A 16,868-nucleotide genomic window follows, 5' to 3' on the forward strand; every position below is an offset into this window, starting at 1 on the left:
ACACTGGTTACAAAGGGCTTTGTTTTGAATTCGCTCTAAAAATCATGACCTTACTGGATTGTGTAGTGAATTAGTCAAACCGAGCTGTTTATTTCTGTGAAGGCCTTTATAACATGACATGATAAGAAAAATATTCCAGTTGCTGCAAAGCAGTGCGCACAATATACTATCCTGCTACTAACAAGCTATAATAGACGGATCGTCTTCGTTTCAGCCGATGCGAACTCGGTCTCGTCCCCACGGATCATAGCAAGGCCGACCCTTTTGTAAGACGCACCTTCAGAAGTCGACACTGGCACTAATAGGAGGAAAGTTTCTTGACATGGGTACGCCAGACTATTGCGATCCTTCGGGCAAACCGAGCGAACAAGTAAGCAAGTAAACATATCATCCTCCCGTTCATCCTCAAGATCGAACCTTCCTGTACACCGCCAAGGAAGTGGAGTGTCGCTGAAATCGGGCTTTTCATTGCCGATGTTCATAAAAGGTGGGTTGAATTTCTTGGTTCTGGGATCCGAGCGGAGTCTCATCTCTTGTACTGGCCCTTCGACAATCATGATGCTGGATAAGATATCAGAAACCATAGGTTTGCCTACCCAAGTGATGCCAGCTTCCACGATTTTGATGTGGTCCTGTACAGTACAAGGATCATCACCCATTGAACGGGACCAGAACTTAAAGCTGATTTCACCTACACGAGTGAGCCATGACCAAGATGGTACCTGGGAAAGAGCCAGAGATGGATGAACAGTGTCACCACGTCGAATCCAGAGTAATTCGTCCACCAGGGTTTCATGCCAGCAGCCCAGCAAATGAGTGAATCCAACTTTGTTGCCAAAGTACTGCACCATTCCTGCCATCGCCCCCAGACGATCTCTTGTGACAGTCAGTTTCCTGCTCGAGTAATCTGCCACCCACTCAAGCCATAGTTTCTGCATTTCTTCTTCGGTAGTAACCTTCGGCATGAACATCCACGAGAAGCTTTTGAACCGGTCGCCTTCAAATGTGGCTTGCGACCCTGTACGGTAGTTACAGTGACAGCTCCAGTGTATCTCGGGCTGCATACAGTGCACAACCCGGGAAGACAGTAACTGTTCTTGCATAGTCCAGCCTCTGGTGCTCAAGTTTGAGAGTTTTGTGCGGCGTCTGATATCGCCTTTGTGGAATCGTATCGAAAATTCCCTTTTGTCGGGATAGCGGCCTCTCATTTGATGAACTCCAACATCATGTCCACCCCAAAGATCCAATGTATGGTCAACAAAACAGCCCTGCGTGCTATCTTGTGCATCTGACGCTGAGATAGTGATGGAACTGCTCGCATATACGTCTTTCATGGAAGCGGCTTCCCTCTGCCAGTCTTGCAGGTCATCTTGCACAATGCAAATGCTATCTATCCATATGTATCGAAGTTCAAGATCCCAAACTATGTCAATAGCGTCAAGGAATGTCCGAGGAAGAGAAATTGCTGGTATATTCTGAAGCAAGGTGCCGATGTTGTCCTTGGTGGTTACAAACGGACGTGACGTTCCCCAGCAGTAGCTCAGGGTAGCGTATTCAATGTCGCCACAAGGTTGCGAAAGCGTATCAATCAGTCTGAGATCATACTTCTCTGGTCCTAACTGGACAAGCCGCCTTGGGCACCCATGAGTGGACGGTTTACACCCAGTATGTTGAGATGAACATTCTGTGTACCAAGACTTGATGGTCTTGATCCTATCTTCCTTGGTGAGTTCTTTACAATCCCATATCGGGAGCTGACTAGCATCCGCTGCTCAAGTCGTTAGTACATGTATCCAAAATAGAAACAGGTCAATCCGTACTGCCAATATGACAAGTAGTGATGGTCACCTTGAAGCTATCTGCGAAAGCATGCCACGGCACAATGATGTCTCCACCAATAAAGTTACAAGATACACCGCTGCGATCAGATACAGCTTTCGTAATTTTAAATTTAAGCTGGAGTGACGCATAATCTTGTTCCTGAAGGTCCGGATACCGTTTGTGAAGGGCTGGTAGTGGCCAGGAAGATTGGATGATGTCGCAAAGACGACAGCTGTCAGAAGATTCGATGAGTTCCTTGACAGTTTTAAAGTGTGCAAGAGGTGCATAGTCGTCGATGGAGTGAAGAGGGAAGTCTTGGTTCCATGCTTCTGGTTCAACCTGTAGCGATAGGATAATCGCGCAGTGCTGACAGAACTTGCCCATCGTATACAGGTACCTTTTTGGCTGCAACCTTATGGAAAGTCAAAAGAGTGACAATAGTCTCGCGTCTCGCCTGATTAGAAGGCAGCGATAAAGTTCGAGGAACGTTATGGTGACAGTCGTGTCGTTCCGTGCTGCTGAAATTGAAGGTGGGGAAGTGCACAGCATTTTGCCTTGTCAGCATAAATAATTTAATAATTTAAACGGCTTCTTTATTAGCTCGCAAGCTAAACGGCTTTAGGACCGAAAGAGAAGGCTCCAGGTAAACAACCACTGATAACTCCAACATTTGGCCATAATCTTCATTGTTCAAGCTCAGAACAACAAGGAACGTGCTGGCACATTCAGGGTCTCATGCCAACGAAGGGCCAGTGAGCCATGATCTGCTGCCTTTCCGAAAGATCGTTTAGAATCGGACAAGGAAGGTGGCGATCTGTATCGAACTTGGTTCACGGTTCTTTGTTCCTTTGAGTCTAACTACTCTTGCATAAGATTGTAGAGCATCCATATTATAGTACGGTTGCAGGCAGGACTTTTGCTTCCTTCACCTTAGCGTGAACACTTGATATTGAGACCATTTTCACCAAGTACAGAGGTCAAAAGTCCCGTTTCGGTATAGACCAAGATTCTGCCTGTGATCGTACATACCATGAGCCCTGTCTTGTTACAGGCAAATGCCACTCTGCACTCCCCGGTTCTTTAGTCTAGATGATTGGATTGCGCTACCGCCCCAAGAATCATCCCACCTCATCTACGCTTTGAGGATGACAATTAATGATTGGAAGTCTCGGCTCCCCCATCTGAATGGACGCGTTGCCAGATCTTCCTTCAGCCTAATTTTCTCAACATCGATGGGGTTTCATTAGTCAAGCTTAGCTTACACTCGATCTGCCAATTCTTCCAGCTAAATCGTCGTCCTTCAGAGTATCTTTCGCGCTATTAATAGTGCCATAATAGATATCAGGCCATAATTCCTTAATTGTTAATTGATTTGAAACGAGCTACACAAGAGAGGGTCGTCTTTGCGCAAGGCTCAAATCCCAGTTAACAATAGAGTTCAGAGCTAGACGCCAGGCTTCATCATCCGCTCAACGCCACTGTGAAACTGTCAAATGACATGCTCTCAAGTAGATGACAAAGCTTGTTGAATGAAACATGGTTTAGCCCCTGTCCTGATCTAGATCTCCGCGATGGTAGGAGGCTCTGGTTTTCGTCTCTAGGTTCAGCCTTGCTCAAACGCCCTGAAGATTGAACCAGTTTTCATTTAGCAACCAACCGCCATTTCTCCTTGGGAGATCCGGATATTTCTAAGGACTGAACGGCATGAAACAAAGTGGCTCTTAATCACATAGATACGGCTTAGCTTCTTCTTCAATCTTCACAATGAGCCTCCTGACCCGATGATCAAAGCAAGTTTGTTATCATTTCGGTGGCCCATGAGAATGGAAGCTTGTGTCTACCAACAGCTACATGCTCAGATAGAAGAGGCCTGAGCTTCCTCTAACGATAAAGCGACAGTGGCGAATTGGAGAATCATGCAAAGACAGACACCAGAGGCTGCATGGACGATTGACCTCCGACTACGCTCGGAATAGCGTAGAAGATACACTCGTACGGCCAGCCAAAGCCAGGGATCCAGTCGAATGCACACCATACTAACATGTCAGTGCTTGTAAGCCACATGAGATGATTGACAATCTTCCCTCGTCGGGCATATATCATCCAGGGGTGGTCCTACTCGTCCCGACAATCCATCAATCCTGTGGACCATCTCTTTCCCTTGTCTTTGTCGACAGACGAGAATGTCTTCACTACAACCTGATCTCTGGGCCGCAGAGTTCGTGACCTTTCCAGCTGCGACAATCTTTCTTATTCTGCGCCTATCCAGTCGTAGGATCACCAGGGTACACCTTTGGTGGGATGACTACTTCGCGATACTCTGCTATGTATGCAATATCATAATTTGAGCACAAGGTTGGAGTCGCATTGCTAATAGTGAATAGATCGTCGCCGTGGCGTGGGCCATAGTACTCCCTATTTGTATGATCGATCATAGTCGCCGTGCTTTACGATACTGACTTCTTTCAGGGATACGACATGGCTTTGGTTTACACTCAGATGATGTTCAAGGCATGACCATAGAAGAAGCAAACTACACGACGAAAAAGTACCTCTTTATCATCGAACATCTCTACGCGTTCACTCTCTTCTTTGCCAAGATCTCCATCCTTTCGTTTTATTGGAGAATGTTCCGCGTTGCTAATATTCAATTTGCAATCTCGATCCTGTTGACCTGCTCCATTATTTGGATCATTGTGCGAGTAAGTCACTTTACTGCTACGAAAGCCTGTGTGCCTTGGCTGACATGGATTCCAGATCTTTCTGACTACATTCCACTGTTATCCAGTAGAGGCATTCTGGGATCCTCACATTGAACATTTCGTCTGTCCCATCAAAAGCGCAGACTTCTTTTTCGGCACTGTTCTCGCCCACGTCTTGATCGATGTCGGTATCTTGATTCTGCCTATTGTACAGATCCAGAAGCTTCAGCTTCCTATCCTTCAGAAGATAGGTATAATCTTCTTATTCTTATTTGGTATCCTGTGAGACGCCTCCAAAGACATCATGGGTTCTTGTTTCCCCACTGACATATTTTGCAGGGTGTGCGTGGCCGGTATGGTCATCGTTAGTGTATCTACCCGCTTCAACAACAAGTCAGACGATATGACATACCAACTGGCTCCCGTCATCATATGGGCTTCAGTGGAGGTAAACCTAGTGACAATATCAAGTATGCGTCTCCCCCCTTATCCGACCTTTATGTGAAATCAACTCACCATTGTGTAGCCTGCCTTCCTATCATTCGACCGGCCTGCCTATTTCTCATGACTTGCACGGACCCGACTTCAACGATTAATTCCGGATCCAGCGCGTACCGCCGCAACTACCCCCGAACCCAAACGAAGCATTCAATACATCTTTCAAAGATACCCAATGCCGGCTCAAGTTCTACACATGTGCTCACAGAACTCGTGAGTGATTCAGCAGCTTCAATTGACGAAAGCGAGCGCCCCGGGCATCACGGACATACAGCGTCTGTGACACTTTCGAGTCGGCCAGTTACCCCAGGTCTTGCAGGTGTTGGTGGTATAATGGTTAAGAATGAGACGTTTGTACATAAAGAGAATTCAAGAGCCTATCGTTAAATATTATGCTGGTTCCCCGACTCTAATTTACTTCGCCTTCAGTATGTTGTTTTGCACAATTTCTGATTTGTGCTCCTTATTGTGTTTTTATGTTAGTTGACAAGGTACAAGGGGGCTATAGGAACATATGATTTATAGTGAGATATTGTGACAGAACAAGTTCCAAGACCATTCATCAAGGACATGTATGTGTGCCGCCATAGTAAGAAGGATGGGTATGAAGAGAGCATGCGCGTAGCACAGGCATGTGTCTGCACTGACAAAACTACGTCCAACAATCGAAACTCATTCAACCCTTTCAGAAACCGGTGCTCTACCCAAGTTACTGTGCTTGACTGGAGACAACCAGGTCATACTACAGACGGCTGAATCTGAGTTTGGTAAAACGAAAGAATTCTCCACATGCAATACTGGGAAGCAACAGAAAAGCAAATTCCAATCAGCTATGGCTACGAATTAGTCAACATCATCTCACGAATGGAAGCAAAGTACTGGAGCAGACAGTTTTTTGAAGTACATAAATTACGTTCTATCTGATTCGGGCATTGAAAATTATCTGATGCGGACATTGAAAGCAAAGGGCTTTCAGTAATTAAGCTATTTACATGACAAAGGCAAGAGCCATAGGGAGAGCGAGCAGGATGCTGCCAACGCTGACGAGAGAGGCACCGGCAATGACGGGAACCTGGGAAGGAACGGTTCCGTTGTTAGGAACCTTGTAGGTAGGAACAGCACCGGGCACATCGTAGCCAGGAGCAGCAGCGTCAGCATCGCTGCCAGTGGCAGCGGGGTAGTCACCAGAGTCGGTGGCAGAGGCCATGACTCGGGTAAGGGTGGTGAAGGCACCGGGCTGCTCAGTAGCAGTGTCCTGAGGGGCCTGACCAGTGTGGTTGTCGATGATGGTGACAACGGGAGCGGCAGGGGGGTGGACAGTGGTAGGGGCAACAAAGGTGCTGGTGACGAACTCGGTGCAGGGGACAATGGTGGTAACGTCCTGGGTAATTGTGACGAGGTCGATAGTGGTCTGCTCAGCGGCAGGGGGGGCAGTAGGAGCAGGGGCATCGCCGTTAGCACCAGAGCCGTTACCACCCTCAACAGGAGTTTCTTCGGCGGGGGTAGGGTACTCAGCACCCTTGTCACCGCCAGGACCCTGGTGAGAAGCGTTGCCACCCTCCTGAGGGGTCTCGCCATCAGGGGAGTCGGGAGTCTCAGCAGACTCATCGGAGCCCTCGGTGGGAGCGTCAGGGACAGCAGTGGCAGTGGCAGGGCAGACAGTTGTGCGCTCAACGACAGTCTGGGTGACAATCTTCTGAGTGTAAGAGGCAGGGCAGTTGATGACGGAAGCAGCGCAAGAGGTGATGGTGTAGACGTGAGTCTCCCGAATGGTTGAAGTGATCATGTCAGAAGCATCAGGGGCCTCAGTGACATCGGCAGCGGGAGCAGATGTGACCTCAGCGTCGGATCCAGCATCGGTAGTAGCATCAGCGGGGGTACCGTTGTCGCCGTAAGGAGCAGTGGTAGCAGCAGGGAGAGAACCAGAGCCAGACTCAGCGGGAACCTCACCAGCAGAAGTGGCATCGGCACCAGGGGAAGGAGGGAGCTCGTAGTTGTTACCGCCAGTGGCAATAGGGACGCTGCCAGAGTAGACAGAAGTGAAACCAGCACCAGGGACGACCTGAGTGAAGGTCTCGGAACCAGAGACAACAGTGGTGAAGCCAGGAGTACCGGGAACAACCTTGGTCACGCCCTCAGATCCAGAAATGATGGTGGTGAAACCTTCAGAGCCAGAGTAGTAAGAGGTGAAGCTACCCTCGGAGTCAGAGAAGACAGTGGTGAAACCCTCAGAACCAGTGATGTAGGAAGTGAAGCCCTCGGAGCCAGAAATGATGGTAGTGAAGCCCTCGGAGCCGGAAACAGTGACAGTCTCGCCAGGGCCAAAGATAGCAGTGACGTCGCCGCCCTTGGTGATGGTCTGGTTGGGGATGTCACCACCAGGGCCGACAGGGACTTCGCCAGCAGAGGTAGCAACGGGAGAAGAGCCAGAGTCGGTAGCATCAACGGGAGGACCACCTTGAGTGGCAGAGTCGGTGGTGTCAGGAATCTCAGCAGCGGAGGTAGCAACGGGGAGAGAACCAGAGCCAGTGACATCGCCAGGACCCTCGGGGGAAGCAGAGTCAGTGGAGTCGGGGATCTCAGCTGAGCCAGAAGCGTCAGGGACAACAACGGTACCGGAGAATTCGACAGACTGGGTAACACCAGCGGGCATAGTGATGGAAGCGTCAGAGCCAGCAGTAGTAGCAGTGATCAGACCGGAAGCAGGGATGGTAGGGCCGCCAACGAAGCCACCCTTCTTGAAACGACCGATGAAGCTACCGCAAGTACCACGGGTCTTCTGGGAGAAGGTAGACTTGATACCCTTGGCAAGACCGACAGACAGGTTGGGGATGAGGTTGAAGAAACCACCAGAGAAGTCCCACTTCTTGTCGACAGCGAGACCGAGGTTGCAACCGAAAGAGCCAGTGACATCGATACCAGCAGAAGCACCGCCACCAATCTTGGCAGAGTAGTCAAGGAGAGAGAACCAGACACCAGCACCGAAGCCAGCATCAGCACCAGCCTTTCCAGTGAGACCAAGGACGGGGATCTCAAGACCACCAGGGATAGCAAGCTCAGAACGAAGTCGGAGACCGATCTGGAGATCAATACCAGCACCAAGGTCGACATCAGCACCAACACCGACGGGGAGAGCCTTGGTGACGAGACCTTCGAGGGAGGCGTTGATAACCTTCTTGGTGAGAAGGTCAATGTCGACGTAGGCATCGGCAGGGAACTTGACGTAGACACCAGCAGAAAGATCAATGGCCTTACCACAACCGACGATAAGATCAAGGGCAATGGCAGCCTCAATGGCAGCCTTCAGATCAGCATCGACCTCGAGGCCAGGGATAGCAACACCGAGCTTGGGGGCAGCGAAGAGTTCGACGGATTGATGGACGGCAGCAGAAGCAGAGAGATCGATCTCGATGTAAGCAGAGATGCCACCGAGGCCGACACGAACGTTGGGGGTCTTGAGGAAGTCAGCACCGCAAGCGAAGCCGATGTCACCAGTGATCTGGCAGCTGGGGAGGTTGAGACCGAGGTTGACAGCGGGTGTTGTCTCAGTCTCGGGAGAGCAGATACCCTGGAAGAGGATGTGATCCTTCCAGGTGTTGCCGATGCTGCAAGAAGTTCCAGTGTGCCAGTCACCACCAGCACCTGCATTCCATTCGATGCCACCACCGAGGAGGCCCTTGAGACCGCCGAGGCCACCAAGTCCAAGTCCGACACCAGCACCGATACCAGCACCAAGGCCAGCGCCGAGGCCAGCACCAACACCGAGACCGCCTCCAAGGTGGCCACCGATCTTACCACCAGCACCTCCTCCGATCTTGCCGCCGGCGCCACCCTTGACATCACCTTCAAGGTGGCCTCCAAGACCAGCGCCAGCTCCAAGACCAGCGCCAGCGCCAACACCGGCACCAGCACCAATCTTACCGCCAGCACCTCCTCCAATCTTGCCTCCAAGGCCAGCACCAGCACCAAGGCCAGCACCGGCACCAAGGTGGCCTCCAGCACCTCCCTTCAGGCCGCCCTTGGCACCACCACCAACACCAGCACCGGCATCAACGCCAGCGCCAGCACCAAGGTGACCTTCAGCTCCTCCACCAACACCGGCGCCAGCTCCAACACCAGCACCACCTCCAAGGCCAGCACCGGCACCAAGGTGGCCTCCAGCACCACCTCCAATCTTACCGCCAAGGCCAGCACCAGCGCCAATCTTTCCGCCAGCACCTCCTCCGACACCAGCGCCGGCATCAACACCAGCTCCAGCGCCGATCTTTCCGCCAGCACCTCCGCCGACGCCAGCACCAGCACCGATCTTGCCTCCAGCACCTCCGCCGACACCAGCACCGGCATCGACACCAGCACCAGCACCGATCTTACCTCCAGCACCTCCGCCGACACCAGCACCGGCATCAACACCAGCACCAGCACCGATCTTGCCTCCAGCTCCTCCGCCAACACCGGCGCCAGCACCCAGGCCAGCACCAGCGCCGAGGTGGCCATTAGCTCCTCCACCTACACCGGCACCGGCGCCGATCTTTCCGCCAGCACCTCCACCGACACCAGCACCAGCATCGACACCAGCACCGGCACCGACACCAGCACCGCCGCCGATCTTGCCTCCGGCTCCTCCACCGACACCAGCACCTGCATCGACACCAGCACCGGCATCGACACCGGCACCGCCACCGATCTTGCCTCCAGCACCTCCGCCAACACCGGCGCCAGCACCTAGGCCAGCTCCAGCACCGACTCCAGCACCAGCATCAAGACCGGCACCAGCTCCAAGGTGGCCTCCAACACCACCAGAAGCACCGCCGCCTCCTCCAAGGAAAGTGGGAGTAGCTTCGCCCAGCGAAGCAATGGCTCCCAGAGTTGGGAGGATTCCAGTTGTGAAACGCATGGCGTTAAACGAACGTGTTGTAGTTGTTGTAGTTGTTGTAGTTGTTGTAGTTGTTGTTGTTGTAGTTGTTGATAATGCTTAACAGCGAGCGAGTGTGCAGTATAATTTGTTGATAATAGCGAAAGACTTAATAGAAATAGCGAGAGACTAAGTAAAGGCACTTAGAAAAACGAAAGAATAAAGGAAATGAAAAGGAAATGATAGACGAAATCAGATAGAACGATTGATAGATAGCAGAAAGAAAGAAGGAATTGAAGCTGGAGATGTGCTTCCTTTTAAACAGAAATCAAGCTCAGTCCGTGGTCTTGTCAAAGTGTCGAGGAACTACCCCTGCTCTGTTGCCTTTGCTCAGATCGACAGCTCTCTTCTCAACTCTGGGCATGTTCGGCCTATTCGGCTCAGGGGAGAGGGTCCAGTTCCGTGCCTGTGCCTGGATCTAGTGTCAATCCGATCATCGCTCAGACGTTTCATGAGCTTCTACCGCATGTTGGTGGTGACGGTGGAGGGCTTGGACGTTGCTTTGTTTGCCTTTTCCAAATTTAGCATGGCAGGGGTTTCGAGTCAGTTGAAGATCAGGAGCTTGCTGCAGAGGCTAAGAGGATTGGAGACTAGACTAGACTACTCTGTAGCTAAGTGGTTACTGTACGTAGGTACTACTGCACAATCGAGATTATATCCGTCAAGTATTAAGATTGCTCATCAAAAGACTACTGACGTGTGTCATGTAGTTTCGTAGACCATTCAATTAGCTTGCTTCTAGAAGTTTTGAGGAATTTTCCCGTTCTTGCGACGATTCACGTTCCATCTTCAACCAGCATCTTCAGCTGAGGCGAGGTATAGGGCAAAGAATGTGGCGAAATTTAGCGACAGGGCTGGGCCGGGTAGACTTGAGATGTCAAGGTATGTCCTGGCAACTGCATGCAAATCCAATATGTTCTCAGCATAGTTTGGTTTCAGTCTTGGTTGCAGAGAGATTTGTTTCAGGTTAATTCTTTCTTTCTTTTCATAGAACTCTGCAAGTGGTGATCTAGGTGATTCTGGTGCAGGTGCAGGTGCAGGTGCAGGTGCCTCCAATCCGTAATTTTAAAAGCATTGATGTGTGTAAGCCACCGGCTGAGCCGTCCCTCCTCTGCGTCCAATGTAGGATTGACAAAAAGTGGAATTCCCCCGGTCGATCCGTCTCGTTTTGATTGCTGGGGCGGCGATAATAACCCGAAAAGGTTTGAAACAAAAAAGATGGCTAACCAAGCTTGGAGCACTTCACGGCCCGCAGCCACAGCTCTCCATCAACATGACAGGGGGTAGGATCGTATCTAGTCACCTCACCTGAATAGTAAAACAGACTACGGATTTTGGGTTAACGAGCGAAAAGAGTCCACTTGTTGAGCTGAGTTGAGTGAGTTGAGTGCCTGGACTGACCTTGTTGAGGTAAACAACCATCAAGGTTTACCCTACAGGAGACACTTTGTCGTACATCGTTTGCATGATGCTTGTTATCATGAGCATAAGAAATTGAATTGTGACGAGATGCCCAGAGAAAAAACAGGTGATAACAGACATAAAAATAGTTTCCAAGCATCGAGGTACAAAAATAGATGGTATCAAGGCATGTACTTGCAAATTGGTCCGCATGTTTATGTTCATAATTTCAACATGCAGTCTGACAGATGCTATCGCCACATCAACCATTGCGGAGCAATATCACGTCTTTCGAGTCACAAAAACACTAATCGAACATGGAGAACAGACCATACTATCACAGTTGGTCTTGTCTCTAGGAAGCGATAAAGGCGAGTCAGGAAATCGTCTGATCGAACCTCGCCTATACTGTCAAAGGTCTGAGCACTTTGACCTAGCGAAATCATCACCGTGATCTTGGCTAGTTCATCAACTAACCAACCTTGTTATCAACTCACGTTACACGACCTACATTAGCCTTTGGCAGGTGAGCTGAAACCTCGTAACAGAAACTCCTCAAAAGGGATGATTGATTAATATCATGTTGTTGGGTTTGTCCAAGACAAACTCGGAGATTTTTGCGCAAATGGTGGGTCACTCGGATTTTTAGTCGCTTGACCCGGAAGTGAGCGGTGGGCTTGGCTTATCTTATCATGTACATCCTCGGAAAGGGGGATATGATACCACATCCATTTTGAGGTGGCTGGGAAACAGAGTCGAGAACGTATGGTCTCTACATTTGGCAGTCTCTAAACAAAACGAGAAAAAGAAAAAGAAAAAGCATGATGCATCAACAAACGCAATGCTACCGTGTAATTTCCAACGAGCTATCCCAGCAGTGAGAGGAGCTTCTGTGCCTCACTCTGTGGATTTAATGATAAATGCCATGCCATTGATAGAGGGGCATTGTGATCGATCATGCGTATGGAAAAAAGCAATGGAGCGTTGTCTCATATCGCTAAGATTTCAAGCGACCGTTGGGAAAATTGGAAAAGAAAAGAAACAGGTTACTGACTGGGCCAGGTGCAATGAAAGTAGCAAGCTTGTCGCCGTGTTTGAACGTCTAAGGAAACAATTTGAGGCAATGCGACGGATTGATAGATCATATGTTTCTTGAAAAAGTCATGGTGGATCACCCAAGTCCAGTAGGAGTAGTCAATCGAGGATTAGTTTGCTGTTCACTTGGTATGTAGTTACTCTGTAGGCTTGTCCAAATTTATCACTCATCATCACAGCCGTTGTCAACTTACCCTGAAGTGAGGACATTTCCATGAATGGCTCTGCTGGATCATGTGGCAGCGATTAAGAGATAGCTTGTAATAAGTTTATCAGGCATGGCTGAATCGGAATAAATTGCTTTGATCCACGTTAGTCGGATATCAGCATATACCGTAGACTGAGATAGAATTTTCATCGATATTCCTGTGGTGTTTGGGTGGAAAGGTTAGTAGAAGAGAGTAGACGTGGGCAGATGATATCGTTTGAACAAGAGTACTTATACGCTAACAGTTGGGCACCTAGAATAGCGGCCAAAGAGTTCGAGTCAAAGTGCATGTGTTAGTACGCGTCGCTCTCGTTTGATTGCATGAGGTGGACTGCCGGGGTCAAGCCATGGATCCCGATCAGGTATAGATTCGCGATCAGTATCGAGTTTATCGCCTTTTATCGTGCTTATCGTGCTTATCGAGCTTATCGCAGTGGACGCGTTGGACTAGTCGTTGCGCGTTATGCCGTCAACAGATTCAGGTTCAAAGTGTGTACGTGGATGATAGTGTCATAACTGTTAATTCTCATTGGTAGTGAAGCGATCGATATCCAGAAGGTCAATCAGCGGTATCGGAACATCGGTAACCGTGATAGGAATGTAATTAAGAAATGACGCATCGTGGACTAATAAGCTTAGCATTGTGAAACGGCTTGATGGGCTATCGTTGACCGTTGACGGGTAAATCGGCATTGATCTGCGAGATGACCAAAACGCCTTTTTGCTGTTGCATGTACCTGTCCACATATTTTACCAACGTCTTTTCTCACTTTAATTGGTAGAAACTTCTTAAATTATACAAAAGTCAATCTCTCATGCTATCAACCATCTCAAATAGTATTGGCTGGCTTCTCAACCCTTTGCGACATCTCTGTGGCTCAAAATTGCCCCCCCATGTTACTGATCTACACTTGCCATGGTCAATTGCGTCATGTTATTGGCTGAGAAACCTAGCGACAAACAAAAGATCCTGATGGGGTTTTCTCAGAGATACAATGCACGTGGGGTTCTTTGACGATACAGATTGCAGAATGAGACCTTGTCGTAAAGTCTACTTCCTTGCAGCTGCTTTATCTGTCAATTGTGTCCGGCACTAGGAAGGATAAGTATTCTGTCTGCCGAACACGTGCATCATAAGAAGATTGTATAAAGTATCGCATGGTAGTCTGGATATCCTACAACTCCAGAACAAACGTTTCGCTCTACTCAAAATGGCCTTCACTAAAGCTCTCGTTCCACTGGCGCTCTTCCTTGCCAAGGCGCAAGCTGATGCATTCTCGTCATGCCCCAATGACCTGCCGCTTTCTTGCCACAACACGACTGCTGTAGAAGACACCTGCTGCTTCGTCCCCGCTGGCCAGCTTCTTCAAACTCAATTCTGGGACTCTGACCCCGCTGGAGGACCTTCAGGTGAGTACACTGCCAACATATCAATATGATACCCATACTGACCAAATCAGATTCATGGACCATTCACGGTCTCTGGCCTGACTATTGTGACGGCACATACCCTCAGTTCTGCGACAAGAGCCGCGAGTATACAGACATAAAGTCCATCGTGTCCAAGTTCCTCGGCAACTCGACACTCTCGTACATGGACAAGTACTGGGTTAGCGAGGACGGCAATGATGAGTCCCTGTGGGAGCACGAGTGGGACAAGCACGGCACTTGCATCAGCACCCTCGAGCCCAGCTGCTACAGCGACTACAAGACCGGTGAGGAAGCAGCCGACTACGTCAAGAGGACCATTTCGCTTTTCAAGACTCTGCCCACATACAAGTGGCTCGCTGAGGCGGGTATTGAACCATCCACTGACAAGACGTTTACCGCGAGTGAGATCGAGGATGCACTTGCATCACAGCACGGTACGCGTGTCACCATCGGGTGCAAGGGCAGCTCGCTGAGCGAGGTTTGGTACCATTTCAACGTGAAGGGTTCGCTCCAGGAGGGTGAGTTTGTGGCTTCTGAGCCTGATGGAAGCAAGAGTTCTTGCCCAGACAGCGGCATCAAGTATGCACCAAAGAACTGAGTGATCAATGTTCAACCTTGAGATATCTAGTCCAAGTATGTACAAAGAGTATGCCTGCGATTATATAAATACACTCATCTATTGCTGTGTGAACATTGACTCGTTCTATCCAAATGTTGCCTCATAATATTTCCGTATCTTGTTACATTCCTCCATTAATTCACGGTCACAGTTCACCTTGATAGCCTCTTCCCAGATGACCTTTTCTAGATCATATCCAGCCACGTCGGAGACCTTGCCGATGTCGTCTCCCCATAATCGTGTTATGCGCCCGTCGGGATGTTCAGGCGCCAAGTCCTCTAATATTTGCATCGGATGCGTCATGTCGAACTTGACCCTATTGAGATGTGCAAACATTGTGCTCGTGACCTTGACATGTTCCTCATTTAACCTTTGCTTTCTTTTTCGTATTAAGGTGGTGATGTTTTTCGCTCGTTCCGTTTCTAGTTTCCAGTCATGTTCGGGATCGGCCTGCCAGATTCCGCTACCCCAATTGATCTTTTCCGATGTCACCAGCTCAGGTGGTTGTTTCACCTGCCAGAAAGGATTACCCAGAACATAGGCGCTCTGCATGAATGTCTCCTTGTCGCCCGAGCCCCAAGCACCTTGGGAGTGAAGTTGATAATAAAACTTTGGGCCATAAAAGTTGTAGTAAGCAGCCAGCAAGAGACTGTCGGCGTGCCTTGATTTGTTGTAAAGCATGACTCCTGACTCGGAGCTTCGAGAGTTGATGGTGACGTTTGGCATCTTGACGCCAGCGACTTTGTAGAACAGGGGAGATATGGTGGGTAGCCAAAAGTCTGGCCATGTCACCAATCCGCTGCCCTTGTATGGTTCCACGTCAAAGAGATGATCGGGGTTTCTAAGAGGAAAGGCATCGGCATCAAGGAATAGAATGTCTTGGAAACTGGAGAAGATGATGGACATGACTTTATACTGGTAAGATTGGATGTTCGGTTTGCGAATTGATGCCGTGTTTGGTAGGCGCAAGAAATCGTCCATGTTTAAGCATTGAACTTGAAAATTTGTCAATGTATCATTGCATCTTTGCAACTCTTGTTCAGTTGCCGAGTCAAGAAAAAGCTGGACGGGTAGGATTGATCCGACATGTCGTAGCATGAGTACAGCTGTAGCTGCTACCCCGAACGCGGAGCCTTTGGAGGTGATGACGATGCCCTTGGTGTTGGGTTGGAATGGAAGTTTCGGGGCAAGATGTCGCAGAGCCTGGATAAATATTTCGTGGTTTTCTTTTAGTGAGTTGATCTCGTCATCCGACACCTCCAACCAGTCTGTGTCGGTCTGGGGAGTGCTTCCATGAGGGTCGAATTTGTCGCGTGAGAGAGACTTGGGAGGTCTAATTTTCTTGCCTTTGGGTTTGGCGTGGTAGAATTGTTGGAGTAAATCGGACCAGAATTGGGTTGTTTGGTTAGTCGGACCAGTAAATTGGGGTTCATCATCATCATCAACAAGGATTGTTTCTGTTTCTGTTTCTGTTTCTGTTTGACTTGGCACGTTCGCTTGCGCCAAGCTTGATGACGTGACTCTTTGATACGCGAATGAGAGATGGGACCAAAATTCCCATAGAGTGAGGAGGCATATAAAGGCGATGAATATTGTCGTGATTTTTATAAGGCGTTGACGAGTAGAGACGACACCGAATTGTCCGACGCCTTTTGCGGCATTATCGCGCCAAGTTCGAATCATAATGGAAGTGAAGTGAAGTTCAGTCCAGTCCAGTCCAGTCTTGCTTGGCACTCTCTGGTTAGTTGAAGTAGAGAATATTGTTGCGCATTGTTGTGTTGCATGGAAAGAAGTCGCATGCAATGAATGACCAGCTGTCGTTTGAGCTCTCTTATCCAATATCCAGCTCAATTGATGGGAAATCCGAGGTTTTTGTTTGTCGCAAATTTGAGAGCCTCTGAATCAGAATCAGAATCAAATTAGGAGTCCTGCCATGCCCAAGCTTCAGTTTATTGTCAGCGCTAATTCGCCATGATGACGATCAACTTGAAACAAAAGGCGATTGAATTGAGTCGAAGCGCAAATATTGTAATAAATAAGATGAGAAAAAAGAAAAAAAAGGAAATTAAAGGAAGGATGAATGTCATACCCAAACCAAACCAACAGAGTCACTGCCTATCACAACATCACGTGCTTCGTATGACATTACGCAATCCTTCTTTCACTAGGTCCTGATAGAGA

The 16,868-nt window shown here is 49.1% G+C and overlaps 5 protein-coding genes across 5 annotated transcripts; 2 read left to right on the plus strand and 3 right to left on the minus strand.

Moving 5' to 3' along the window:
- Positions 1-185: 185 nt before the first annotated feature.
- FPOAC1_005755 (uncharacterized protein) lies at positions 186-2,205 on the minus strand (the record flags this gene model as incomplete). The annotated part of the gene is made up of 2 exons (XM_044850269.1): positions 186-1,768; positions 1,821-2,205. 2 exons carry the CDS (start codon positions 2,203-2,205, stop codon positions 186-188), a joined length of 1,968 nt encoding a protein of 655 aa, XP_044708979.1.
- Positions 2,206-4,004: 1,799 nt separating this feature from the next.
- Positions 4,005-5,091, plus strand: FPOAC1_005756 (uncharacterized protein; the record flags this gene model as incomplete). The annotated part of the gene is made up of 6 exons (XM_044850270.1): positions 4,005-4,148; positions 4,206-4,242; positions 4,291-4,523; positions 4,579-4,805; positions 4,863-4,971; positions 5,050-5,091. 6 exons carry the CDS (start codon positions 4,005-4,007, stop codon positions 5,089-5,091), a joined length of 792 nt encoding a protein of 263 aa, XP_044708980.1.
- A 918-nt stretch (positions 5,092-6,009) lies between these two features.
- On the minus strand, positions 6,010-9,915 carry FPOAC1_005757 (uncharacterized protein; the record flags this gene model as incomplete). Its single annotated transcript, XM_044850271.1, has 1 exon — positions 6,010-9,915. One exon carries the CDS (start codon positions 9,913-9,915, stop codon positions 6,010-6,012), a length of 3,906 nt encoding a protein of 1,301 aa, XP_044708981.1.
- A 3,933-nt stretch (positions 9,916-13,848) lies between these two features.
- On the plus strand, positions 13,849-14,666 carry FPOAC1_005758 (uncharacterized protein; the record flags this gene model as incomplete). Its single annotated transcript, XM_044850272.1, has 2 exons — positions 13,849-14,047; positions 14,098-14,666. 2 exons carry the CDS (start codon positions 13,849-13,851, stop codon positions 14,664-14,666), a joined length of 768 nt encoding a protein of 255 aa, XP_044708982.1.
- A 105-nt stretch (positions 14,667-14,771) lies between these two features.
- On the minus strand, positions 14,772-16,370 carry FPOAC1_005759 (uncharacterized protein; the record flags this gene model as incomplete). The annotated part of the gene is made up of 1 exon (XM_044850273.1): positions 14,772-16,370. One exon carries the CDS (start codon positions 16,368-16,370, stop codon positions 14,772-14,774), a length of 1,599 nt encoding a protein of 532 aa, XP_044708983.1.
- Positions 16,371-16,868: the final 498 nt, after the last annotated feature.

This window comes from Fusarium poae, chromosome 2 (genome assembly GCF_019609905.1).
Source record: "Fusarium poae strain DAOMC 252244 chromosome 2, whole genome shotgun sequence".
NCBI lineage: Eukaryota > Fungi > Ascomycota > Sordariomycetes > Hypocreales > Nectriaceae > Fusarium > Fusarium poae.